This window comes from Microchirus variegatus (assembly GCF_963457635.1).
Source record: "Microchirus variegatus genome assembly, chromosome: 15".
Classification (NCBI taxonomy): Eukaryota; Metazoa; Chordata; class Actinopteri; order Pleuronectiformes; family Soleidae; genus Microchirus; species Microchirus variegatus.
Window position 1 is genome coordinate 5,337,332 of NC_139816.1, and position 26,815 is coordinate 5,364,146.

The 26,815-nt window shown below is 41.4% G+C and overlaps 1 protein-coding gene across 1 annotated transcript in view; it reads right to left on the reverse strand.

The window, feature by feature from the left end:
• drosha (drosha ribonuclease III) overlaps nucleotides 1–26,815 on the reverse strand; it is a gene marked incomplete at both ends in the record, with an annotated part of 96,390 nt that overhangs the window by 11,094 nt on the left and 58,481 nt on the right. The window contains 6 exons of the mRNA XM_083901759.1: nucleotides 5,008–5,111; nucleotides 7,338–7,420; nucleotides 8,970–9,111; nucleotides 11,026–11,131; nucleotides 18,394–18,551; nucleotides 23,173–23,217. Of these exons, the coding sequence (XP_083757885.1) occupies nucleotides 5,008–5,111; nucleotides 7,338–7,420; nucleotides 8,970–9,111; nucleotides 11,026–11,131; nucleotides 18,394–18,551; nucleotides 23,173–23,217 (638 nt within the window). The remainder of the gene's footprint in view (nucleotides 1–5,007; nucleotides 5,112–7,337; nucleotides 7,421–8,969; nucleotides 9,112–11,025; nucleotides 11,132–18,393; nucleotides 18,552–23,172; nucleotides 23,218–26,815) is intronic.

Sequence of the window (26,815 nt, forward strand, 5' to 3'; positions counted from 1 at the left end):
AAAAAGGTGTGATTTGCATTTTGTGACTTTCTGTTGGTGCGATGACATTCACTTTGTGTTGATTCCATTTGATTCTCGAGCACTTTGTAACACTGTTTCTGAAAGGTGTGATATAAATAAAGCTTCTTCTTTACCGTCACTAACACTTTGTACCAAAAGTAAAGTGATTTTAAATCATGAGACAAAAATGATCTGGGACCAAGACACAGGGTTCCCACACCATGGTTGACATCAATTTCAAGGACTTTTCCAAGTACTTTGCAGGATCAATTCACTCAAACTCAAAGATCTGAATGTGCTGACACAGCTTAAGATGGGAGGGCAACTTGTAAGAGTGTCTTCGTCCATGGCGTCCACTGGACAAGTGATTGTCCTTGGGATCTTGGTCAAAGTCAGTCTTTGTAATTTTCTTTGGTTGAGACAGAGATCTTTTTAATTTCCCAGCCCTCACAGATCATTTGTGTATGTGGAATCTCACGTCAAACGGCGGAGACATCGCTAGTCATTATGATACGCTGTTTGTCCTGCGTAGGCTTAGTCTGCGTACATTGAGCAAGGCAGGGCATGAACCAGTAGGTGGCGTCGTAACAAACGAGAGAGATATTTATCTAAATATCAACTTAACTTCTTAACAACTTAAATTCAAGCACTTTCAATGACTTCAATGTCCATTTAATGTGATTTTCAAAAACCTTCAAGGGTCATTTTTTTCAAATTCACAAACTTTCAAGGATTTCTAGGCTGTTTTCTATGAACCGCCACGTTGGCAGGCAAAGACGCAGCAAAAATCAACTGGATTGAATCTGTCAGAGTTCGTTGTGCACTTTAAATCCACGGAGATCGACCGATATATCGCAAAACTCCTGTTAGCCTGAAGAGACAAGTTGTCTGACATATTGTCTGATTTATGTGTTTTCTCGTATATACAGTACGTCTATAGAGGTGAACAGCATTGTTTCCTGCCAGAGAGGCAGGTTGAGAGAAGGGGAACAGTGCTTTTGAGTGCACACACCAACCTTGAGGGACAAAAATGACATGATAGATGAGGAACTGACATACAAGTATGATAATAGTCCTGAAGAGACCCCTGAGCTATTGGTAAACGATGACAAAGCTACAACATACAAAGAGAGGAAGTCATTCCACTAATTTGTGAATTAAAAATTAAACTCCACTTGTCGTTTTTGTCATATTTCTACAGGGACGTTTACCGTCAAGGACCCCAGACAAAGCTGGAAACATGTTTTGAAATGTTAACATTAGCATAAACCAGCTGTGAGTCGCCTAAATTATTCACAAGACAATTCACTTATTTGAGGAGAGCCGTCAATTTTTAATGCATTGTGGTCACTTATGACACTTTTATCAATAATTCAGCCTCACTTTCTCACTTACAAATGAAGGAGCACCTAACATGTGCGGAGCAAATAAGACTCCTGTGAGTGTGACGCTCAAGTCGAATCTCAACAGACGGGAAAGCACTTCACACGGAATTATCGCTCTGCTAAAACACGGCGTTAAAAGGGACAAGTTCCTTTTTTTAGATCTTAAAAGGAACACGGGTTAAACAGACTACATGCTTCCTGGTTTTCAATAATCCAGCACGACCATAGAGTACTTACAACTCCTGACAAATTCTGGAGTTTAGCAGAGGTTGTGTCTTTTTCATTTTAGGCCATGTTGAATCCTCCAGGGCTAACTACAAAAACAACCACTAAAAGTAAAGGTTTCCCGATCCATATTAGAAGTTTTAATTGCTAATTGCAAATTTTGGGATTCTGGTTGTGTCAGATGTCTATTTTCTCTCTCCAGTGACACCTATGGGACGGAAGAGTTTCTCGTCTCTACCATACTATGTAAAGAGCCTCGAGATATGTATGCTGTGTTTGGTGCCATTCAAATTTGATTAAAGTAAACACACAAATTGGACTTGTTCAGACATGGTTTTAACTGAGTGAATCAAAGCCCTACTCACGCTGCTGTAACATGAAATTAGATTAAAAGTGGGAATCATGAGGTGATCAAAGTTGATATCATGCCAGCGTCTAATCATAAATGAACAAATTACTTCTAAGTAGGTCTGAGAGAGTCTGCAGAGGCTTTGGCCGACACTAAAAACAGCTACTTCCAGATGTCTTTGGGTCTCTGTCTCTGCACAGTGTGAGACTGTGTGTGTCCTCTGCAGACAGTGTATACAGTGAAGTGATGGTGTTGGGGTGAAGGTGTGGATCCATCATCTGCCAGACACGTTCACCAGGGAACCTTTAGCAGAGGCCGCGGTGCATTAACTCCCTTTCTTTCCTCCTTCCTGTGTCCTTTCCTGCCCCGCCTCGGTCATGTTGTCTCTGTGTGTCTGTGTGTGTGTGTGTGTGTGTGTGTCTGTGTGTGTGTGTGTGTGTGTGTGTCTGACTCTTCTTCTACTCTTCACACTTGTAAACAAATTCAGACACATCCTTGAATGAAAGCCTGACAGATTTGACACCAGTAGATGCTGCGATGACTGTCATGGGTCCAACTAAGACCAAGACCTGTTTTTGAAAATCAAATCGCAAAATATCAACGTGGCACAATAGACTATTTTCCTCATGCTAATTTATGACTTAGCAAAAAGTGCTTGGTGCTGTTTTTTTCCAATGAAACCACATTATTTAAAGGAAATTTTTATAAAATAAAGTGTCAAGCGCAAGTCATATCGTTACGGCTCTATTCAACAACCCTGTGGCATATTTGTCCTAATATCATTATTACGAAGTTCTATTCTTCTATTCTAACCCTAACGCTGACTATTATTTCCCCACACAACTAAACTGCCCTTTTAATGACATATTTAATTTACTGTCAAAGAGGGGCAAAGACATTTAAGAAGCTGAAATCACAGAGCTTCACTCGCCGATTAATTTGGTCGTAAATTATTAACTAATCAATTGTTGCAGCCCAGTGTCATAATCTTCCACAAATCTTCAAATGTGAGATCTGCATTCTTCGCCTCAAATATTATAATGTGTCAAAAAACTGACATATTCTGCTAGAAAAATGCGCATTCCCTTTCTGAAATGTAATCGCGAGAGCAGTTGCGATGTGTGTGTGTGTGAATTTGAGAGACAGGGGCTGATGTTTGCGCGCGAGATGAAAATGTTGAAATTCCAGTCATTCAGCCTCTCTGTTGGTTTCCGGTTCACGTTTGTTGTGCGGAGCAGAAGCGATGATTGTAGTGTCAGGGATGTGCCGCGTCAAAAAAATCACCGGCGTGTCAGACGGAGAGACAAAATAATAAACAGGAGCGAGCAGGAAAGACAGCGGAGTAAATAGCAGGGAGACGGAACTGATTAAATGTCCATTGTACGTTTTAAAAAATAAAAATCATCTCCTAATGCCCCTGCAGGTCCAGTCAATCCCTCTGTGTATTTTTTTTTACTCGATGAAAACGGTGTTTGTCAGTCTCCATGGTGACAAACGCGCGGCTTTCCTGGCAGCTCTGAAAAGCATTCTGTCAAATGACACTTGCTCCTTGACCTTTTGTCAAATACGAGGTCTCTGTGGCCGCGTTTATTTATCACAACAACACAGACCTTTACACAGTGTCCATGGACAAAAGTCCTGCAAATAATGTTTATTTGTGCCATTTTTTTTATTTCTCTGGACCGACCACGCGACACATGACTGAACCACTGACGACAGGAAAACAAGGAGCTACTGTTTAAATAGAATTAAAGTGTAAACTGAAAGATAAAAGTAGTACATAAAGTTGATCATAAATAAATATAAGAACTATATACAGCTGCAATGACTGATTTTTCTGCTTTTTAAATGTGAATATTTACTGGCTTCTTTGCTCCATAAAACAAAAATAAATCATTAAAATAGAATCATTTTGGGTACGGACAAACAACTATTGAGAACATCATCGTTTCCAGGTTTGGGGAAACACTGATCAACGTTTTTTGCACTAAATAACTCAACAAATCAAGGAAATAATCAATATAATAATCAGTTGCAGCCATACAAATATATAAATAATGCTAAAACAATCAATCCGAAGAGTAGCATGTGTTGTTAACAGTGTTTTAGGAAGTAAAGAATGAACTAATAAAAACAATCAATGTAGCTCAAACAGCTCAAATTTGTATCTTAAAGTCAGAGATACACGATTAAATATTTAGTAGTAATTAATAATAACAGAGCGGCACTTACAATTGTTAGCTTTTAATGAAAATGTTATCTTAATGGAATGAATAATGCAAATAATGTAGCTCAAAGTGATGAATAAACGGATGAAAAAGTCTCAAAGCAGACGTGTTTAGTCTGCACACCATAATCGACAGTTAAGTCTGTAATTAATTAACACTAATAATAACAATAATAATAACAATAAGTGACAGATGTAATTGTTAGTTTACAGTTTTATGAAAAATAGTTTGATAAAAGTAATGTGTTTAATAATAAATATTCAAAATAAAGAACAGAAGTTAGCCGATGTGTAAATGGTTTAAAAAGTCAGGGCTGTATTTTTCTCTGATCTAAGGCTTTAAATAATGATCTTTTTCATAACCGATTAATCTGTTCTAATGTCTCTATTGATTAGTTTGGCCTATTAAGTGTCTGAAAATATGGAAATTAGAATGTTCTCTTTTGTCCACAAATCTGATTCATCCCATTTCTTAATGATTTCTTTGTCATTTGGAGCAAAGAAACAATGGAATATTCACATTTAAAGAGAATATTTGGTAGCAACCATAGTAAACCATTGTTGGGAATGATGCATGATAATAAATATGACAGATTCATATTTTATAAAGCAGATAAATCGACAAACTACCTCGACTTGTGAGGTATTTAATTGACTGAATGAGCCTGAAAATCAGTGCAAAACAACAAAATATATCATATAAGGTCGTCTAAATACTGATTACTGAGTAAAAACCAGAATCTAAAGGAGGATTTCTGGTGAGTGTTGACAGAGAAATGTGTGTAGTGCTTTTTTTGCTGCAGTGTTTTGTGGAGTCTTACTTGTACAGCGGGATATCAGGCTCCTTGCCCTCTGTTCTCAGGGTCAAACAGCACTGCTGCAGCTGAGACTTGGGGTCATTCCAGTCCTGGTTCAGAATGAACTCCTGCAACACACACACACACAGTTGTAAGTAACCGCACTCCTGCTTTTCTGAAACTTAATCAGAGACATCAGTAACAAACTCGCTCTCCCTCGGTCGCTCATGCTTTTATTTCATTCCTGACATTTTTCCCTTTTCCGCCTCTCACTTATTTCGCTCTCTGCCTCCGACCCGCTCTCTGCCTGTGTCTTCACGGCGAGTACAAATCAGAGGCTACTTAAGACAAAAGCCAATCCCCGTCCAGAAATAAAGAGCGTCTGGGAGTCTCCCAGGTGTGCAGCCCTGATACATTTCTCTTATCCTATAGGGACTTTCTAAAAGCCCTTCCATTAACGGGGAAGCAGCCCTGTCATAAAAAGGCCGACTTTGAATCCAGAACTGTCTGCTCCTATTAATTTTCTACAAAGAGTACTTCCACTTCTGTGGCTTGCGCTTCTTCCTCGCCGACTTCTCGAGCTTTCTTGCCCCTGCATATCTGCCGCACTTCCCACTTTTCCTCTCTCTGGGGGGCATCAACACTCGTTCCGCCTAAGGCAGAGAAATTTGGCTGTTTTAAAAAAGGGAAGTGCACGGATACACGGTACAAGCCCGTCTATAGACGCAATCACACAGTGCAGCAAAAACATAAGGATTGTGGAGCGATTATGTCCCTTCCCTCTCTACTTCCATCCAAATTGGATGAAGCAGCACAGTGTGTTCAAGGCTGTGGTTACGAGGAGGCTATGTGAGGAGACACGCTGGCTGTTTCACAACTTTTTTTCTCTTGGAAGTGGAAATTAGATGCTCTCTCTCTCTCGTGTGCATGCGCGCTCTCGCAGCGACCATGACGCAAAAGCTCAGCTCCTCCAGAGCTGGGGGATTCTCCCTGGAGAGGGACACCAAGACAGCAATTAGCATGGCATATCAGACCACTGCAGCAGCTTCACAAGGAGAGGTCCACACTTATGTGGATACCCACACAGTGTGTGTGTGTGTGTGTGTGTGTGGGGGGGCTGATTGCAGCAATAGCATAGCAGCTTTATTAACGGGAAAACAAGCTCTTCTTTAAAAACTAAACTCGGGCCCAAAAAGATTGTGATGAGGAGGGCGTCATCTGCATAGAAAAGAACAAAAGAAATAAACCTCTAGAAAATGTTAGCATGATAACATTTTAGACCAGCGATGCATAATATCGGGGGGGAAAAATGACTTTCTGCGATGAATTTTTCAAAAATAGATTAGATTTTAGCAGATAGCTTTACTTGAAAATATGCAGTCATTCCAGAAATGATTGTGGAAAGGAGTGCATCATCTGCATAGAAAAGAATAATATCCATGAAAAAGTTGAGAGAAGGGCTTGGACAATAAGGCAGAAAATGTTATAACAACAACATTTTAGACCGGAGCTGCACAAAATCTAGCATTGCTGTGTCTTTCTGCAATGATTTTAGCGGATAACGTTACTTGGAGAGATGTTAACAGAGTTACTTACATTGAGTGCTTTCAAATCCAAACTGAGAGTTGTTGAGGCACTCGTTTCTCATAATCTGCTTGTAAATTTAATCCGTTTCCTTTTTTTTTAAATTTGTCATCTGCTTGTGTTTTAACTGTATGCCTTTTGTACTTTTGTATTTGCTGCTGTCTATCTTGGCCAGAGACCTCCCTTGAAGGAGAGGTTAATCTCAATGGGATTTTTTCGTTTCAAACATGATTGCGGTAAATGTGAAGAGGAATGTATCATCTGCATAGGAAACAACAGTAATGATATAAAAAAAAGCTTAGTAGGGCTGGATGATATGGCATACATGACACACACTGTACAATTCTAACATAGGCGAGATTCAGTGGTGTCCGAGAGTAAAAAATATCTGTCGCCCTATTTCCTCCACTCTTATCTGGCTGTGGACTTGATGACAGAAACTATCTACGTCCCAAAACACTCCAGAAGCCATTCAACTGCCCAAGCACTCGTGGATCAATGGAAGAAAACCCATTGAGGACTATCGTCAACAACCTGGCACAGTTGTGATTCCCATTAAAGATGACTAAAATAGCAATTTGAGCCGGCGCTGTGAGAGGCATTCAAGGGCCGAGCAACACTTGAGGCCTTTACGTCGATGCCGGCACCATTATAGTGCACAGCCATTAGCTCCCTCCTCCTCATCCTCATCATCTCCCCAGTTCTTTCTCCTGCAGTTGTCCAGCTCAGCGGCTTATTGATCTGGTGAACAGCTATCAATAGGGACTCACCTTCAGTCGAGGGAAAAAGCACACATTCATGAAGGTGTGCACATACTCCAGGTCTTTATCTATGTAGAGCGCCGCGATGAAAGCTGCACAAAGGAAACAAAAAAGGAGAGAGAGGATGGGAGAGAGAAAAAAAAAGGCTGTTGATGTGTGGATTTTATATTTTCTGCTCTGCTTAACATCTGACTCCCTTCCCACTGGAACAAATAAAACATTAACAAAGACCAGAGGATAAACCACAGCTGCGACCCCTCCACAGCAAGTAATGTGATGTTAATGTAAACAATTGGGAAGGATGGCTCTGCCGCCGCCTCAGACAGGAAACCGGTGTAGGACGGGCCACACAGAGTTCACACAAACATCCATGTGTGAGATAAAACCGTATGGGAAGGCTGAATTGAGAGCAAGTGTCGAGCTAACTGAGCTGAAAATGATGGAAAATATAAGCAGGTATGTGCCGGGTGTCATTTTCATCTCGTGGCTTCTCCCTCCTCCTCCTCCTCCCTTTTGTTTTCCCTCCTCCATTAGCTGCCGCTGCATTCACTCATCTCTGTGACTAAGACAGTGGGACAGGAGGCTGGAATAATAGGTAATATTTCAGGAGGCCAGTGAGGGCCTGCAGTAGCTGCAGGGCATGGCTGCTCATATGCGGCGGCGGCGGCTCCTGCGCTCATTTCAAACGCTGACCCGCGTCCCGGCCCCTCCCCTCCCCGTATCATCAACTCCGCTCCGGCCTGAACTCTGAAGGATGATTTGAAAAGCAAATGATATGAAGCTCCGCAGTGTGATTTTTTTTTTTTTTTTTTTTTTTTATCTTTCTCTAAATGGCTTTCTTTCAGTTTAAAATGTTTGGAAATCTGCCTTTGGAATAAAGATACTGACAGCTGAGCCTGAGAATTACAGAAGCTAGCTAGATAGCCACATCTCTATCCACAGCTTAGCAAATACCTCCAATCTGGTGAATGATTTCAAAACCCCAAGTAGAAAACAGCTTGGTTCCACCAGCAATCATTCTTTCTTTTGTTCATTATGCAGGAAAATAAAATGATTGAAATAGTCAGTACGTTCATTTGAATCAGGTAGGGTTTCCCAGGACCAGGATTGAGAAACTTTTTGCATATTTTACATACTGTATATCCTCTGGTAACAAGTTCTAGTAACATAGCTGGTACCCTCCTATTTTTGTAAAAAAAACAACAAAATGTTTCTAAAAGGTACAATAACTGATGTTGAACCTGAACTTCACAGAAACATCATGACGATAGTAATAATAGCACGTCTCTTCAGTGATTCTTTCACCTTTCACTTACCACGTATACCCTGAATGTCTTGTTTCTGTCAAAATAAAATCAATCAAGCTAAAAACAATACCAGGAGTAGATTAGCTGCCATGGCAACAAAAGCTGCTGGAATATAACTGAAGAGAAATCATCACTTAAGGAGCGTCTTTGGCAGAGGATAAAAAAATACTGTGTTTGACATTTAGCACAACACAGAAATCGATAATGATACGTCGTGTTTGCTTCTTAAACTTCACAGAGAGATTTAAAAAAGGTTGAGTGTGGGTCAATAAATGTCTGCGAGGATCTTGTATGTTTCAAAGAACGGTAAAAAAAACAAAAACTAACAACGTACATTCCAACAGGTCAGCCAGAGTCTTGGTCCGCAGTGCTACTGGACGTTTGGTTTTGTCGTTGGTGATGGCGAACTCCTGCATCCCCAGCTCCTCCGCCACTTTGGCCTGTGTGCGGTTGTTCACCAGCGAACTGCGCAGCAGCTACACACAAACATAGACTCATGTTACACACCTGCACCATGATATTTTCATTTAAAAACAGCATTCTCAGGTAAAAATAAACTATCCGTGTCCATACGAATATGCCTAAAAATATAAATAATGTGACCTCCCTTTGACTAAATGGTCAGGAAAACGGGAAGTTTTCTAATAAGAAAAAACAATGGAGTGGGTGGATGGATGGATAGATAGTTCGCTTATAGCATAGATACTGTAAATAGTTCGCCAGCTAGCAAACCAGCTTAGATAGTTACTAACTAACAGATACAGTAAATAGTTTGCCAGCTAGCAAACTAGCTTTGATAGATAGTTGCTAACTAGCTTAGATACAGTAAACAGTTCACTAACTAGCTTAGATGGAGAGATAGTTCGCTAATTAGATTAGATACAGTAGATCCTTTATGAGATAGATAGCTCTCGTACTAGCTTAGATACAGTAGAAAGTTTGCTAGATAGATAGTTCGCTAACTAGCTTAGATAGATAGCTCATTAGCCAAGCAGATAGACAGATATTTTGTTGGACAAAAATATTTTAAAACTAGATATATGGACAGACAGACAAATAAATAAACAGAATTTGTGAATATCAAGGCGTCAAAACAGCTGTTTGACTGCATTGGTTTTAATATACTAGCTACGGAAAACAGCATAGTATGGATGTAGCTGTTGCGTCACCTCAAGGTGTGATCAAAAAGGGACTTCAAAGAAGCACGGGGGGGGGGGGGGGGGGAGGAATAAGAAAAACCCACAGAAATACAGAGAAACATCAAAAATAAAGGCGAAGTGGAATAATTCATCAAAGACGGGGGTTCGTAATGCGGAGTAAATGTTTCAGGGAGATTTCACGTCGCTCTGTTGAATATTACATTGCGACTGACAACATGGTGCATTTACGCGTGTAAGAGGGGGGAAAAACACAAACATGTTAAATATAGCTACAGGACGAGTTAAAGAGCAAATGGAATGAAAATGACAAACTGACTCCCGAGGAGCACACACACTCACACACACACTCACACTGGTTGAATGAGCACTACTTTTAATTTTTTCCCATTTCCCCCCGATTTGAAATCCATTTCAGATGTACACCATCTTGACTCTTGGGCATAGGAATGGCTGCTGAGGCTTTCAGCCTCTCAACAAACGCTTGATGGAAGCTTTTATACAACTCACATCAAGGCTTCCATCTATGAGGAAGATCCAGGAATAAGCATCCAACTGCAGAGCTACGTTTCCAGTTTATGACCAGTTCAATACCTCTAGCCTTGAGCAGTGGCTCTACGAGAGAGGAGGAGGAGGAGGAGGAGGAGGAGGAGGAGGAGGAGGAGGAGGAGGAGGAGGAGGAGGAGGAGGAGGAGGAGGAGGAGCGCAACATGGTCGAATGAAATGGCGTTTGACGTGGTCGGAAAACAGAAGCTGAATGTTCAGAGTTGGATAATTTTCTCTGTAGCGGTGTTAAAAAGCTGTGAGAGTCGTTTCACTTGACAGACTAAAAAAAAAAAGGGCGTGTTATTGAAAAAGCAGTGAAGAACCATGTGTCATTACAACGCTCATCAGGAGGAGAAGAGTGCACGTACAGGAAAGTACAGACTGAGGTGAGGAGGAAGGAAAAGAGGAGCGAGCACCTGGACATTAGTTTGGAGATTCAAAGATTGATCAGGCGAACTGTAGATCAGTTAAAAAAAGATTGAAAAAATCATGAAAACATCCGTTAATCTCCAACAATTAGCGGGTAAATGTCTAAAATCTCAATATTTAACAGAGGAGTCTCTACCGAGAGCTGGCGATCATGAGTCGAATCACAAGCCGTATTTTAGTTTCAGACGCAGCCGTGCTGCACTATACCAAACAGCTCCACTCTGTGGCGTGATATTTGTGGATTTGTTTGTCTCTTACCGTTAAATGTCCTTCATGGTGGTCGGGGAAGTGGATGAAGAGATACTCTGTGGCCACCAGCTGCATGATGGAGTCGCCCAGGAACTCCATCCTCTGGTTGTGGCCCCTGCACAAATGAAGACGACTTTATTCACAACACGAAGAACAAAGTGCATAAAGTCTACGTACTGGAACGTGGACGGAGCATCTCTTGATGTAACTTTCTCCGCCGTAAAACTCCCTATTCTTTAGCCAGGTAACTTCCACCCAAGTTTCCCTCATTCATTTCAGCAGCGCCACCGTGAGGAGACATAAGTAGTAACACTCGGCGAATGGACGGATATGCCACCAAATCGATATTTTGACCCCTATATGATTTTTCTCTCATTTTGATCAGGCTTACTCTGAGGAAAAGAGCAAAACCCTACACTTTGATTGAGCTTAAGATATAAATGGTAAAAAAAACAAAAAAAAAACACCACAAAACAAAAAGTGTAGTTGTGGTTCACCTGCAGGAGTTCCTGTCAAAATGCTGAGCCCATGAAAGCAGCACACGGGTTTTTAGAGCGACTTTGAAACGCGGAACAGTTCCTGTCTGAGCATCAGTGAAACATACTGTGGCTCCCTGCACAGAGTTAGACAGGCAGCAATGGAGGGAGGAGGTATACATTACTGCTGCTACTGCTACTGCTGCTGCTGCTGCTGCTGCTGCAACGGTCATTAATTAAACAGAATTATACATTAGCATTTCAGAAGTGGGCTGGTGCCGTGCCAGGCGGGCAGGAAGTGCTGGGGGGGTGGCAGCGGCAGCGGCGGCGTAAAGCGAGCAGCTAGGTGTTGACAGCAGCGGTGCGCGCGCGTCCGCCGCCGGAGACGAGCTCCTCGCAGGAGAGCCAGAAGTTTTCAAAGATGAGAGGGGAAACACTGCAGAGGTGGAAGACGAGGAGGAGGAGAACATCAAAGGGAGAGAAAAGGTCAAAGTTTATTGTCCGATTCCCGCCGCCTCCGCCTTTTATACGAGCCGCGGTGAATCCGAGCCGTCTAACAAGCCCCTGAACTGTCCGGCTTTCACTTTGATTTTACCGCTGACTAAATGCAGGATGATGTAAAGCTGAGAACAACACAGTCATTGAATCACTGAGTATCCAAAACCAAGGTTTTTTTTTTTTTTCTTTAACTAAAATGTTTCAGATCTGAGCCAAAGTTTTGTCGTAAAGGAAATACGGGGATTTGATGAAATCAAGATTTTTTTTTTGATCAAAGAAAACGTGGTCGGCGTCAGAGCCTGAGGAAGCGGAGCTTGTTTCTGTCATCACTGCTCTTTAAGAACAGAAGAAAGGGAAGGAAATTATCGTCACTTAAACCACATTTATGTCACTTTTGTAAGTAGAACACAAGCTTGACATCAGAACACGTAGCTCAGACTCAAAATCGGATCACATTCTTGAATTGTAGATCCTACAATTGACCACTGATTCATACTCTAATTTGATTGCTATTATAATTAAATTGATGCCAATACAAAACAGTCTGTCGTACGTCTATCAGTCGGAAAATCCCGGAAGAAGCTAGCATGGCGAGCGCTAGTTCACTTACGTTAAATTGAATTGAGTTGAATTACAGGCGAAGCTGCTTTGACATACTTTTACAACCACGGAATGTATTTCAAATTACCGTAACTCCTCGCTACTTCGTGCAATTTTAATCATTCGAACTGCCCCTGAAAGTATATAAATATATCTATTATTACGGTGCTAAAAGGGTTCATTTCAGCCCCTGTCAATACTAGCGTTTTCACCTACCTCTTTCACTTTAAGCTGTAAGAAATCTGTGATAATTTGTTTCAGGTATTTAACTGTAATAAATGTTGTGTTATTAAAGCACACGTGTGAGTCCACTGTAGGTAGGTTAAACAGAAGTCCAAAATAGGTGCGAACGAAAATAATTGTGATCAGTCGACTAATCGAAAAAATCATCGATTGATTAGTCAACACCAAAAACAATCGTTAGTTGCAGCCCTACTGTCAAGCAACTAAATCAATGTCCTAAAAATGTCCTTATAGCTCGAATTTTAGAATAGACACATTCCACTTTTCAGGACCAGAAAACATACGCACACTCGCATTACACACATTGCACACACACACATTAGCAATTACACGTAATGAAGGGATACAAATGTTTTATTTATATATCGATCGTGACATGCCCATGAATTAGCTTCATTAGGGGGAACTCGACGCAAACTGGTACTTTGAAAATAATCACAGCGCTTCGACACGAGTGCGCGAAGAAGAATATAATAACAGTCTGCCATAAATACACCGCACACGAGCTGGAGAAGGAAACGTTAGCACGGAGCTAATTTCCGCGTCCGCGAGCGAGAGAAAGGAGAGGTCAAAGGGCGAAGCGGCACAAAGAGCCGTCCCTCACTCACAGCTGCAGTAAGGTAAAGAGGTTTTTATTTCGCCTCTGACTTTGAGCTAAAATGATCCAAACAGCCGCTGCGAGGAGGAAGCGGCGACAGGCCGACAACGCCAACCTCTCCATGTTCGCCGTCGTCGGTTCTTAGGGGAATTATGTTCTTGTTTCAAAATGCGCGTGAACTCGTGTAAAGGTTCAAAAACGTGTGAAGTGGGTGAAATTGTAACCGAGGAATAAAAAAGGTCCACTCGTAACAAACTGTAAAGTGCGAGGATAAATTCCACTACATGAAAAGATCAATATAAATTCAAAGTGGTGCTTGAGCGCAGTAAAAAAAAAAATCTCAGGGTCTGTTTTCTGTGAAATGCTCTAAAAGTGACTTCTTCTTTTTTTTTTTTTTTTTTAAGTGCGTAAACGATATAAAATCTTCGCAGACGAGGTGTTTAACCCACTGTCTGATCTTGAAAACTTTTAAAATGACTTTAACTAGAGCTGCATCAGACTGGATTGCAAAAATTTTCTCCTCCCCCCTGTTCCACCTGTAGACTTTTTCTTTCTGTAAAACAGAATCTCCAGCAAACAAAAAGCTCACTCTGCACGATTACTTCTCCACCAAAGACTGAAATACTGCAATCACGTCTTTTATATTTTCAGAGTTTTTAATGGCACTTTCTCAGCGGGGGAGTCGACCATTTTAATGACATTTCTCACCTCGTGTGCACACACGAAATGTTCCTGCAAATGTGACTGTATTAGGTCTTATTTATTTTTGGAAAATTAACTGTGCAGCTGGTCATGACCGCAGGGGAAAAGGTTGAGTTTCTTTGTCAAAGTGTTTGGGGAGATGCTACAGGTTTTTATGGAATAATTGATCAAAAAGACAAAATTCGGTCACCGACCCAAAGCTTTACATGGGAGGAAGTTGAAATAAAATGACTGTTCTGAACATTAAAGAGTATTTACATTCAGTCTTAGCCAAAATCCCACAATTTTTCCAACTTTTCCAAAAGAAAAAATATTGTTTTTCATCTTTTAGCCTCAAAAATGATGAAAAACCTATTTTTATGGGAGAAATTTGAGTGGTTTATTCAACGTTGGTGTTCAACCTTTGGTGTTCCCAGTACAAAGTTACCCCCCAGAGGAAAATTAATGGGTTCATCCATCACACACACACAACACTCACCCACGCATGCACGCGGCCACAACCGTCCACACCCAAACGCTTTCATAGTTTAAAAAAGGTATAAACAAAAATGCAGTGGATGATTTGAGGTTTTTGTGTTAATAAAAGAGCCGCGGTCACATTAGACTGTGAACGCTGAAAATAAGGCAGGGTTCAATGAACACTGTGGAAAGGTTAAATACTATTTATTGCTGTAGAAAAACGGTTCGAAACAGAATATACTTACTCCACGAGCTCTGCTGTTGGCCTTGTTGATGCAAAAACGGTAACATGAGTTGTTTTTTAACTTGAATTTGTCGAACAAAAGCAGGTTTTACCCACTGACATTAATTAGTTCTTCCACTTCAACAGGAGCCCGAGTTCTGCTACTGTTCAAATATAAAGAGAGGTCAAACTAAATGACTCTTTAGTGTGTAGAATCTGTTAATTAAAACAGTTCCTCCTATTTTAATACGGCTTACATGTGTCCTGTAATTAGGCCACTTGTTTTGTGGTTGTAATCTAATAAAGAGATGAATAAATAATGACATATATGTTAAGTCATTACACGCATTTCTAAAATAACAAATCTATTCTTTTTCAGTCCTGTATTTTCATATTTGAGAAGTAAAGAACTTAAACATTATGCTTCATTGAAACAAACAAGCACAAAAGAGCCAGATGGAGTGTTTCTATCTAACAGTGAAGAGAAATATTGTTTTCTTTTATATTATTTTGCTGTGAGAAGGAGAAATGAAGGCCGGAGCCTGAGGGCCATGACTCTCCATTTGTCCAGCTGATGGAAGCCTCCACTTTTCTCCAGCCTCTTTCCAGGGTCAACTCCCACCCCCTTTCTCATCGTTCTGTCCTCTTCTAGGACACTTTGTCCTCTACTTCTGCAGAAAGTGTTCCAGGCCAAAAGGTCAAACGGGCTCCTGTCTCCTCATCTGCTGCCTTCCTCACAATCTGACCTTTTTCTCTCCGTTTACGTGACCTCGCTCTTCTCTCCATCACGACAACAGGACCTACTTTGGTTTGACCTTTGGTCCTTCTGGGCAACCGTTGCTCGGCTCGGACTTTTACTCGGGTCGACTTAATTTAGGTCAACGTGGCCATGGCCGTTATGAGCCAATGAACACAAATTACCTTGAAAAGTGTGTTTTTATTTGAACTACTGTTATGGTGTTATGTTTACAAGGATTCAGGATGTTTTCACCAACAAAAAAACACTTTAATCCCAAGTTTCACAGCTGTACAGTTTAAAAGCACCATAAGGAGGTGCAAAGCAGCAGCTGGATCATGTGATAAATCCATCAGATGATCTCAGGCGCCTCTAGCCTGTATATTTTGAATTTAACAGGGTTTTAATGTTGTAATATTAAGCGGCAGAGAGAATGAAATGAATGTGTTCCAGTTTTAGATCAGATAATTACTCTTTGTTCACACTGCACTGTTACTTTAATAATTCATATTTTTAGTTCAAACTATTTTTCATTTCTTCCCTTTCTTACATTTTCTTTTGTATTTTTTTGTGTTACGATGGCTCATTATTGCACTAAGCACATTAGCTTTAGGGTTACAACTAATAATATTTTCATGATGGACTGATTGGTCTATTATATTCTTGATTCATCGATTAAATGCAGTCACTGCAGTAAAAATATCCATTTTAGGGTTTGATTTTCAGTTTACTGTCAGTTTTTGGAAATCAGTCAACAAAAGATCAATTGAATTTGTCTTTTTTTGATCAATGTGAGCAGAATAACTACAAGGTTATTGTCCATGTACAAGGTTAAGTCAACATTTAAACCAATAAGTGGCTTAAATGTTGTGATCGAAGTTAGAAAAAATCTTCAGAATCGACCTTGAGTTAGAAACTGGTCAAAGTGAAGCTCAGTGGGAGATGAACCTCTGCACCTGTAGTCCATTTCGCGAGGAGAGGTTTGACATTTAAGTGATGCATCCACACACACAGCAGTGCACTATGTGTGTGTGAACATCATACACACAGCCACGCAAACACACAAACGCACAAAGCAATGTCCTCGTGGCGAAACTAAGCAAGCAATTACAGAGTGCAGCCTGCCAATAAGATATCAGAGGTGTGCTGCCAGGACTAATTTGCTTTAGCTGTCAAACTGGCTACAGTGCTGCGTTGTGGTGGAGCTCAGAAGTGAGTTAAGCTTTTTCCGCCGCGCAAATAATCCTCTTCATTCTCAGAGTCACAAACACCTCAAATTGGACTGAACAGCCTCATTAGCGGCAAACATTTTTTCAGATGAAAAAAAAAAACAGGCTTTCGTTTCCAAGTGGCGGCCGTGGCGCTGCCCGCTCGGTCAGCGACGACGGACGGACGGACGGCAGTGACGACGACGTGTTTGTAAGAAGACGAAAACCCTCTGTTCTCTCCCCCCTCCGATCAATTTAAAGTCCTCTTTGTAGAACTTTCCAAGTTTACTGGATATCGAACAAATGTCATGGCATGAGAGGAGGAGGAGGATGTTTACAGTATCACAGCATCACTGTGTGATGGTTCATTAAAAGAGAAAAGCAGAGCGAAAACAAAACTCATATCTCCTATCATATACATAACGTATACACACTTTAAAGCCAGCAATGTCAAACGATGCATCTACTGTTGACTTTCTCTTCAAAACTCTAACTAAAAACACACAGGAAGACATTAATACTTTTTTATATCATTCGATATCACTATATGTTATATATACGGCTTATAAAGAACATTATCCGTCTATATTAGTCGATATATGTGGATATAAAGCTGAACACAGGCGTGAGTGACTGTAAATACGCTCTAAAGTGAAATATAATCTACTGTTTATGACCTGTACTACATTTCAGACGACACCTGCTTTACTTTATTGCCTTTATATACTTTATATTATTACTTTATTTTTTAATGTTAAATTAAGAATATTTCAGGATGTGTGCGTTAGAAACAATAAAATCTATGATTATCTCAGCACTTTGAATTGCCCCGAGTATGAATTGTGCTATACAAATAACCTTTTTGTAATATAAAAATATAAAAAGTTTTCTTTAATCTGTATATATAAAGTGTGTCAACAGCCTTTAAAACAAACTAGCATAAAATAAAAGGCTATCAAGCTAAAAGGCAAATTTGCAGGTGTAACCTTATACATTTTATATGAAATGGACCTTTAAATATGGTCAGAATTCACAGGAGGAGCGAGGAGGGAAAAAAAAATGACTGTCAAAAAAAAAGAAGAGATGAATAAAATTTTAAAACATTCCTCTCTGGACAACCCAGTGAATCAAATCTCAATTTCCCATGAGGGGCCGGGGTTACGACCTCTCAGGTACAAACAGACTTCAGATATGGAGACTTCAGTGTCCCGCGGGATTCTGCCTCCCTTTCTATCTTTTCTCTTCGTCTCAGCTGTGAAACCCCGGGATTAGACACAGGGATGATTTAAACATGACATTCCAGTCACTTCCCGTCATACGGGAAGGTTTGGTGACTGCAGAAGCTGCAGGAGGGTAAAAATATGACGAAAAAAAAAAACAACAAGAGCCAGAGGCTGAAACATTTCATGAAGAAATTTAAACGCTGACTGATAAAACTCCCAGAATCTCCGATCGTATTATAACGCACCGTGTTCTCATCAACCTCTACGGGGAGCAGCGAACAAAGTCTGGCTACTTTCTGCTTCAGCTTCCTCGCAAATTACATCCGGCCAACATCCGTGTCTCGTTTTTGCATTTTTATTGGATGTAAGAAAAAAAACAAAGAGAGAGAGAGAAACTGTGACTGCACTTACAGGGTGAGGTGGTTGAAGCCCACAGTCCTCAGGGTGAACGCTCTGGCGAGGAGACGCACGTGCGTGAAGAAGACGCCGATGGACGTCTCGAAGGTGGTCAGTTTCTGGAGGACGGGCGACGTCTCGATCAGCTGCCGGTCCGTCTGAGGCTCCTGGACCTGGAAGAGAGGGTCAACCAGGTTTTAGACACTCATGTATGCTGTGGTCCAAGTCTGCATTCATGGTGTGGTCCTTCCCGTTTCACCAGATAACCAGATTAGATTTTACGTGACGTCACCAAAATCTCATTATTGCATTAGTCCGACTAAAACCAGACTCTTAAAATGCATATACACACACGATAGTCCGGTGAAATTTTGTCAAAGTCTGGTTTTGGGTTTTAATCCTAGAATAATCCTAGAAGACAGAACACGGAAAGAGAAGAAAAAACATGGATAAATCCAGATTAGTGCATTTTTGGACTGATGAGTTGAGCTCATTTATGATCGGTAAGCTTTCAGAAGTCAACATTTTAAGTTAATGAATAGTAGTCCAATTTCCTTTTTTCCCTGACATCTAATAAAACTGTTTACTGATAACTTATAATACAAAGAAAATGCTTCTCAGTGTTTTAAGCCTGCACTGTAGTGTTGTTATACACAATTTAATTCAAATACAAAATAATAATCTGAAAAAAATAAACTTTTAGATGAAAACTATAAACTATAATTATCGGCTAATGCAGATTGCCCAAGTGTTTTCTGATTCCCCGCTTTAGTTAAACAAAGTGAGGAGAAACTAAAACACAATAAACTTAATTTAAATATCGATAGCGGTATTTTTTTGTCCAGGTGTTCATTCATACTTCAAGTCATAAGATTTTGTTTGGTTTCCATGAAAATGACTGTGAATCAGAGTTGGTGTCGTGACTCGGGGGTCGAGAAGTGAAACAAACTCACTCATTGATTGATTATATTTAGTAAAAAATTGAAAGTGGAGCTTATTTATATTTATAACTTAACACTCGCAGCACGGTTACATCTTAGAAACTTGACCCCAAACACAAATAAACCCTCTGAATGGATGAAGCTGCTTCTGTGGAGCGTGCTCTGCTCAGGGTTCTGTTTAGTGAGTGTGTGTTTAGTTTCACCTCAAAACAAACCGGCTTGATCTGCAGCAGACGGAAAATTCTGTGTCGTTAAAGTCTGGAGTCAAGCGGCCATCGCCTGTTTCCATCCCTCCCTGAAACTGGAGACTCGCCCTCGTTCTCTCACGCCGCGTCACATCCGAAACTCTTGAACCTCGTGACTTTGATGAGTGTGGAACGCACTTTAAAACATCAACTCCAAGGAGGGCTCGGCGAGTTCAAAAGGTGGGGCCGGCCGTAGCTCATTAAGAGAGCGGACTGATATGCTGAGAAAATACGGGCACCAGTGTTTGTTAAATAAAGACAAATCCTTCAGAGTGCATTAATTAGGCAGCTGGAAACATCTAATTGGTCTCTGTGTGGTAAAAGCTTGACCAACACGTCTTTTTCCCAAAGAGGAAGAGAAACATACGCTGTAGGTTCATGTGGATATTTAAAGGCGAGCGTAGCAGCGTCGTCTTCCTCGTGTTTTTTATTGAGAAAGTAAACAGCCTTGTTCTTCTCAGAGTCCAGGACTGGTGTCAAGCCACTGCCACGCACTTAGCAGAAGATGTATTTTTAAAATGGCGCTCCTTTAATTGGAGTGCTGCCTGTAATGTCATGGCTACATCTTCCAATGAGAAACATTCCATTTATTTTCCCTCCTTCTGTTAATTAACGAAAGGCATTTAAATGTCAGGCATCACGGCTAATGACATCTGACGAGTTCAGCTCTCGCAGGCGTGAGCTGTCCTTCGGGGGGTGGGTGGGGGGGTGAATGGCCGACAGCAAGGCTTCAAACGGAGTGAGGAGAGGAGGGAGGGAAGGGAGAAAAAAAAAACACTTTTGAAATGGCTTCAAAAGCTTCACTTTCAGCTCAGTCCAGATAGAAAGCAGAATCACAGTCGAGGTCTTTCAAGGCCTCAAAAAAGGGAGAGGGGAGGAGGAGGGGACCCAAGCAGTCGTTTATCTTCTCTGATAAACCAAAGGAGAATTTTTGAAATCCAAATCTGGTGTAAATGACGTTCTGATAAATGATCGTGGAGGGGAGAGGCAGAAACGAGGCTCTGGTGCGAATCGAGCGAAAACTCGGAAGCCATAAAGACGCGCCTGTCAGCCGCTGAGCGTACCAGCGCGCTCTGTGGGGCACGTCGGTGTCGAGGCTAATGTATGCGTGTATGCCAAAGACGCGCGTACGCATAATTACCCACGCCGTGGCGAGCTGCCATCGCCCGTCCTCTCAAAACCTCATTAAGACGCCGTCTCTTTCGCCTCTTGTTTCATCCTCCTCGTGTCGGTGAGCGGAAGGAGAAAACACCTTCTTATGAATTTGGGCGGAATATTCTCATCTAAATATACTCCTCTGGGCTTTCATGAGTTACCAAACAAATAAATAAAATAATGGGTAATAGGAAAGATGTTTTTCTTCTTCTTCCTCTTTGTGTGAATCGGTTTCAATTCTATCAACTCAAGCCAAAAAGGTCAAGATGCTATCGAGCTTCAGAGAGGCTGGCACGATTTAACAGGCATTACCCCACTGGCAGAGCGACCACCCGGAGGAAACCTCAGCCACGACCAGCGCTGAGTGATAATGAGGCGGCGTCTCTGAAGCGGCTAATCACTACTCGTGCGGCGCGCCGCGGAGGTTCTGGTCGCCCCGCACAGCGGCGGCAGGTCTGACCCCGGGGCAGCGCTCCTGACCGCTATGAGACTCGGCGGGGGGAAAAAACAGCCTGCTGGATGTGATGAGTTTATTCTGAGAACTGATGAGAGAGACGAAAACATCCACAACAACCTGTTCAACTGCATGCTAACGTGGATGTCTAATTAGCCAATTTACACGGCCGCAACTCTGTGCATTTAGACGTATGGACACGGTTGAGGTGAGGTTTCATCCCAGCATCAGAAAGGTTGGTGGTTGGCATCAAATTCAAGGACTTTCCAGGATCAATTACCTCAAATTCAAGGACTGCATGTGCTGACACAGCTTAAGATGGGAGCACAACTTGTATGAGCCTCTTAGGCCCAAAGAAGAAATTACTATTATATTTTGATTTTGATGGTTGACGAACAAGGATTCAGAGTTATTGTTTTCAGGGTTCCCACACCTTGATTGAGATCAAATTCAAGGACTTTTCAAGGACTTTCCAGTACCAAAAATGTACTGATATTGCTAACAATAGCCAACAATGGGCAGCCCGAGAGACGTTTGTGTTTCCACCTTGTTTCACCTGACTTCCATTTATCAGAACAGTCTTTATACATGTAAGGTTTGTCAGACTCGTTGCTTGTCCAGCTAGCTCGTGAGACAATACAGTACGAAATTAAGGTCAAAAATGATCTAGGACCAAGAGACAGAGTTCCCACACCTTGGTTGATATCAAATTCAAGGAATTTTTAAGGACTTTCCAGGACCAATTCCCTCAAATTCAAAGACTGAAATATAGGGACACAGCTTAAGATGTGGAGGGCACCTTGTAAGAGTCTTCATCCATGGGCTTTAAATGTTTTTTTTTTTCCAAATTCACAAACTTTCAAGGACTTCAAGGACCCGTAGGAACCCTGGAAAGATAATTTAAGTGACACTTGTTTCACGGTTGTTGAATTAACTATTTCAGAAACCAAACCCCAGGACTATCGACCACAATAGTTTTTTACGTGACTGTGAGCTGTTAGCTCAGGTGAAGCTAACAGCTGAGTCAGCAGATGTATTCCTTACTTTGCGATCTATGGCTTGGAAATATTTTTAAAAAAGGAACACACAAAAAATCAGCTTATTTGTCTGTGGGCCCAGAAAAAAATCTACCTTGACCCATCTGTGGGTCCCGATCCCGTCTTTGGGAACCGTTGTAAGCAGTAAGATTACATTACACACTGATAAAGACACAGCGTTGTTTACGTAAACTGAAACACAATGTTATTTTGGGCCAAAACATGAAAAAGTGTCCAAAGATGACAGACGCAAGAAGACGGAGGGAATTAAGTGGTTAAAAGACGACACACACTGTGTCCTCACACACACACACATCAGAGAGAAGCGAAGGATGTCTGACGCTCCCTGGAGGAATCATGTGATTCGGGACTGTAATCCTGTTACGGCATCTTTGATCTCTTCTTCCAAATCCTAATTTCAAACAAACACTGTTGACATGTTCAGTGTTTCTGAGCCGATCTGAGCAAGGAAGCGAAGGACGCCGAGACAGAGACAGAGAGAGAGGATGATGGAGAAGGGCAGAGAGAAAAGGAAGAGGACGAATATAGAGAGAGAGAGTGAATGAATGAATGAAAAGAAAAGAAAAGAGGATTTGGGTCTGAACTAAAATGGAGAGCAGTGAGACAAGGGAGCAGAACAACAGAGACCAGTGCAGGGCTGTGACAGCTATAAAGCTCTGAGTCAGCCGCGGGCCAGAAAACTAACAGCATGCTCACCTCTGTTAGCAACACACACACACACGTGCACACACACACACACACACACGTGCACACACACACACACACACGCACACGTGCACACACACACGAGAGAAGAAGAAGAAAGGACAACAACATACATTCAAGCCAGAGAACTTCAAAGATGGCAGAACAGGTTTGTGTCTTGGGGGTGAGGTGAGCTTTAATGAGAGGCACCTCGCCAAAATAAACATCAATAATAAAAAACATATATCTCCACTGACCTGCAGGGGGTGTGGTGGGAAGTTGAGCCAGACCTCCTGTAGATTCTGTGAAGAGAGGAAGAAGAGGAGGAGAGAGAGATGAAGAGACGTCAAGGCCAAACTGAAGACATGTTTTCCTTTGGGAATAAAGCTGTAATATTATGAGAATAAAGCTGTGATATTATGGGAATAAGGTTGTGATATTATGAGAATAAAATCAACTTAACACGATGAGAGAAAAGTCGTGATATTTTGAGAATAAGGTCGTAATATTTTTAGAATAAAGTTGTGATATTATGAGAATAAAGTTGTGATATTATGAGAATAAAGTCATAGTATTATGAGAATAAAGTGGTAAACCGTATGAATAGTCAGCCTTTCTTCTTGCAATATTGTAATCCTCGTTAATATGGACCTCATACTGCGTCAGTCTTTTGCTTAATTCTCTTACTCTTTACTTCTTCCACCTCATTCTTACTGGTTTTCTTTGTGTTACATAAGATAAAAAAAAAATGCAATAAACCCAAAACATTCAGAAGATTCAGAGATTTTTGTCTCATTTTCAATCCATGTGAGTGGAAAATCAACTGTGCTCATGTAAACAGCCATATATTACCACCTTATACTAGTGAATAATTAGGAAAGTGTTTAGCGAAACATCCCTCAGACATGGATTAGCATCAGCATTTATTTGGATTTATTGTTCAATAAAGCAGAGTTTTTGCTTTGCACCAATTCCTGGTGGAAATCTCTGGCTGCTCAGCAGCTTTTAGCTCTCGCCACCAGGCGTGTTTCTAACTTTGTCTCGCCGCTGAGCGGGGAGTGTACAGGGGATTTATTCTTTTTTGCCGCCTGCTGCTGCTGCTGCTGCTGTTTAATGAAGGGGAGTGAGAGCCAGCGTCTCTGCTGTCGCAACACATGAGAACACGCTGAAAGACAATTAAAAGCAACAAAAAAAAGAGAGAGATCTGTGTGTGAGCAAACGTTCACATTTTTTTTATATAAAGTCACTTAATATCAACGTGAGAGTCATATCGAGTGTGGCAACTTCACACGACGACAAGACTCTCAATCCTGGTTTAAACCAACGTGAGCCAAGTCACAGTTTCATATCGTGACAAGAGCAAAAAACAAGCTAGTGTAGCAACACGTCTACATTTAAATGCTAAACAGTAGTGTGTGGGGACGACTGATTGATTTACTGTGAAACAAATACCACAGAAGTGCTATCCACGGTAAGAAAGTATAGTCGTGTTTTTATGACAATCGTAGGACATGTGAGGTAGAGCTGAAACAACGAATCGATCATTAATCGATTACTAAATTAATCGTAGTAACTTTTTTGATAATGAATCAGCGGTTTGAAGCTTTCTTCATGATTAGAACAAGATTTCTGATTGTTTTAGCTTCTTAAATGTGAATATTTTCTTTGTTTCTTTGCTCCACATAACAAAGAAATCACTAAAACTGAATCATTTTGGTTTGTGGACAAAACAACACATGAGAGAACATCGTCATTTCCAGGTTTGACAAACACTGATCAACGTTTCTGCACATTTTCTGACATTTTATGGACCAAACGACTCGTCGAGAAAATAATCGTTAGTTGCAGCTCTTATGTGAGGTCAGGGGGGCAAACGGAACGCAGCAACATGTGCCGTCGTGTTTTAAACAGTAAACGCTCGACTGGCACTCGGCGTGAAGAGTTACATCACAAATATGCACTGCTTTATTTAACCCAGATGATTGCAGCTCAAAAACTTGCTCCTTTCAAAAAGCCCCGTGAGACTTCGCTTCTCGGCCTACACAACCTGCTGTTCACCAAATTCACAGCGAAGTGTCTGTTTTTCAACATTAGGAAATAAAAATGTGTGATTTTTTTTTTTATTCTATTGCAGCCAAAAAAAAAAAAAGAGGGAAAAAACTATAAAAATAATAATAATAATAAAAAAAAACAACGAGACGAGGTGTTGATGTGCCATTGATGGCGCTTGTGTCGGGGGCCACTCTCGTACTCCGGGTACTCAAAGGTGCCATCAGCAGCTCCAGTGGGAAGCGGCGAAATAACAGCAAATGAGTCGGCATCTCATTTTCAGAGCCACAGGTCTGTGTATCGACCACCCACTGGGGAGTGATGGTGGGGGCGGGGGCGGAGGAGAGGTTGTGGGATCTGGCTTTCAGAGGTGTGTCGTCTCTGGAGACACACACACACACACACACACAGAGAGAGAGAGAAAATATGTGCAAAATCAAGCATGTTTCCTCAGCCCTGCTCTGGAGTAACACACAAGACCACATACACACACACATAGAGCGGTTGGCTCTAAAGCTGTTGCCAGGGACGACAACAGTCAGAGGTGGCTTGGTTTTTGGGCCCGTGGTCTAATGTGGCTTGAGTCATTGTGGTGCCACGCGGGTCTGTAAAGTACAGAATCACTCAGGTGTTTAAAGACGGGTTCAAGGAGATAATCCGTTAAAGTGTTGGCTCTGGCCTGTTGGGGGGGCCGTGTGCGGTCAGCGGCATCAAAAAAAAGAAAGAAAAGAAAAAACAAAGTGTGCCTCGCGTCCTCCTCGACCCGCCCGAGTGGCGAGTTTACCCCCGTCGCTCTGAGCAGCCGATGAAAAATTCATGAAAGTGGTCGATGGGTTTTGAGCAAACGCTTCCCTCTCATGGTTCCTCGTCTTGTTTTCAGCTCGAGTTCAGCGCAGGTGTCAAAGTGAACGTGGAGCACGACTGTGCGCATACAACGCGGGTTCTTCAGCGCTATCCACATACTGTATATGGTCCACCACACAGATCTAAATAGTGGTTATTTTCTTTTCTGGATTAATCCAAGAAAATGTCTCCCAAACCTGGAAATAATGACGTCTTTTTTTTGTCCACAAACCAAAATGATTCAGTTTTTAACCATTTCTTTGTTACATGGACCAGAATTTAGAAAATATTCACATTTAAGAAGCAGAAGAATGTGAAAACTTATTAAAAAAAAAGAGAAATAGTCGATTACAATAAGAATGAGCCAATATGATACCCAGTATCGGTCTAATATTTGTCAAAAATCACTGGATTGGATATCAGCGAAAGAAAAGCTAATAATCCAGACAAAAAAACAATAAGTTAAAGGCAGTATCAACATTTTAACTTGGCTATTTTCCAATTTGGAGGTAGAATAACTGTAACACTCTTTGTATTCGAGTAGACCCATAATTCTAGGTTGCCGGGGCGGGGCATCACTTGAAGAAAAGTCGACAGCACTCGCTCACAATCTGCCGCAAAATAAAACGCCAAAGCGCTGCATCCGCAACACAATTTGTCGCACATTCAGGCAAACGGAAAACAAGTATGAAAGGATGGGAGACGAGAGGACTAAAACAAAGACAGAGGGATGTGAAGTGCACACAAGTTGCCTCGCCTCGTGATTAAAATCTATCCACAGGGCGCACGCGATCCGCCCACATGCTGTATATAGAGTCGAACAGCTAATGTTTCAATTACAGCCATTCCAAAGACAAGGCAGACAATGATTAAGCCAGCATCGAGAGGGGATTTAAGAATAACAACAGACTTTTTCTTTCTTTTTTTTCTCCTTTCTCTCCCCATACTCTGCCTCTCAGCAGCACGAGGAAGGTATAATTACTCGGGGCACAAATCATCATGTGCAGC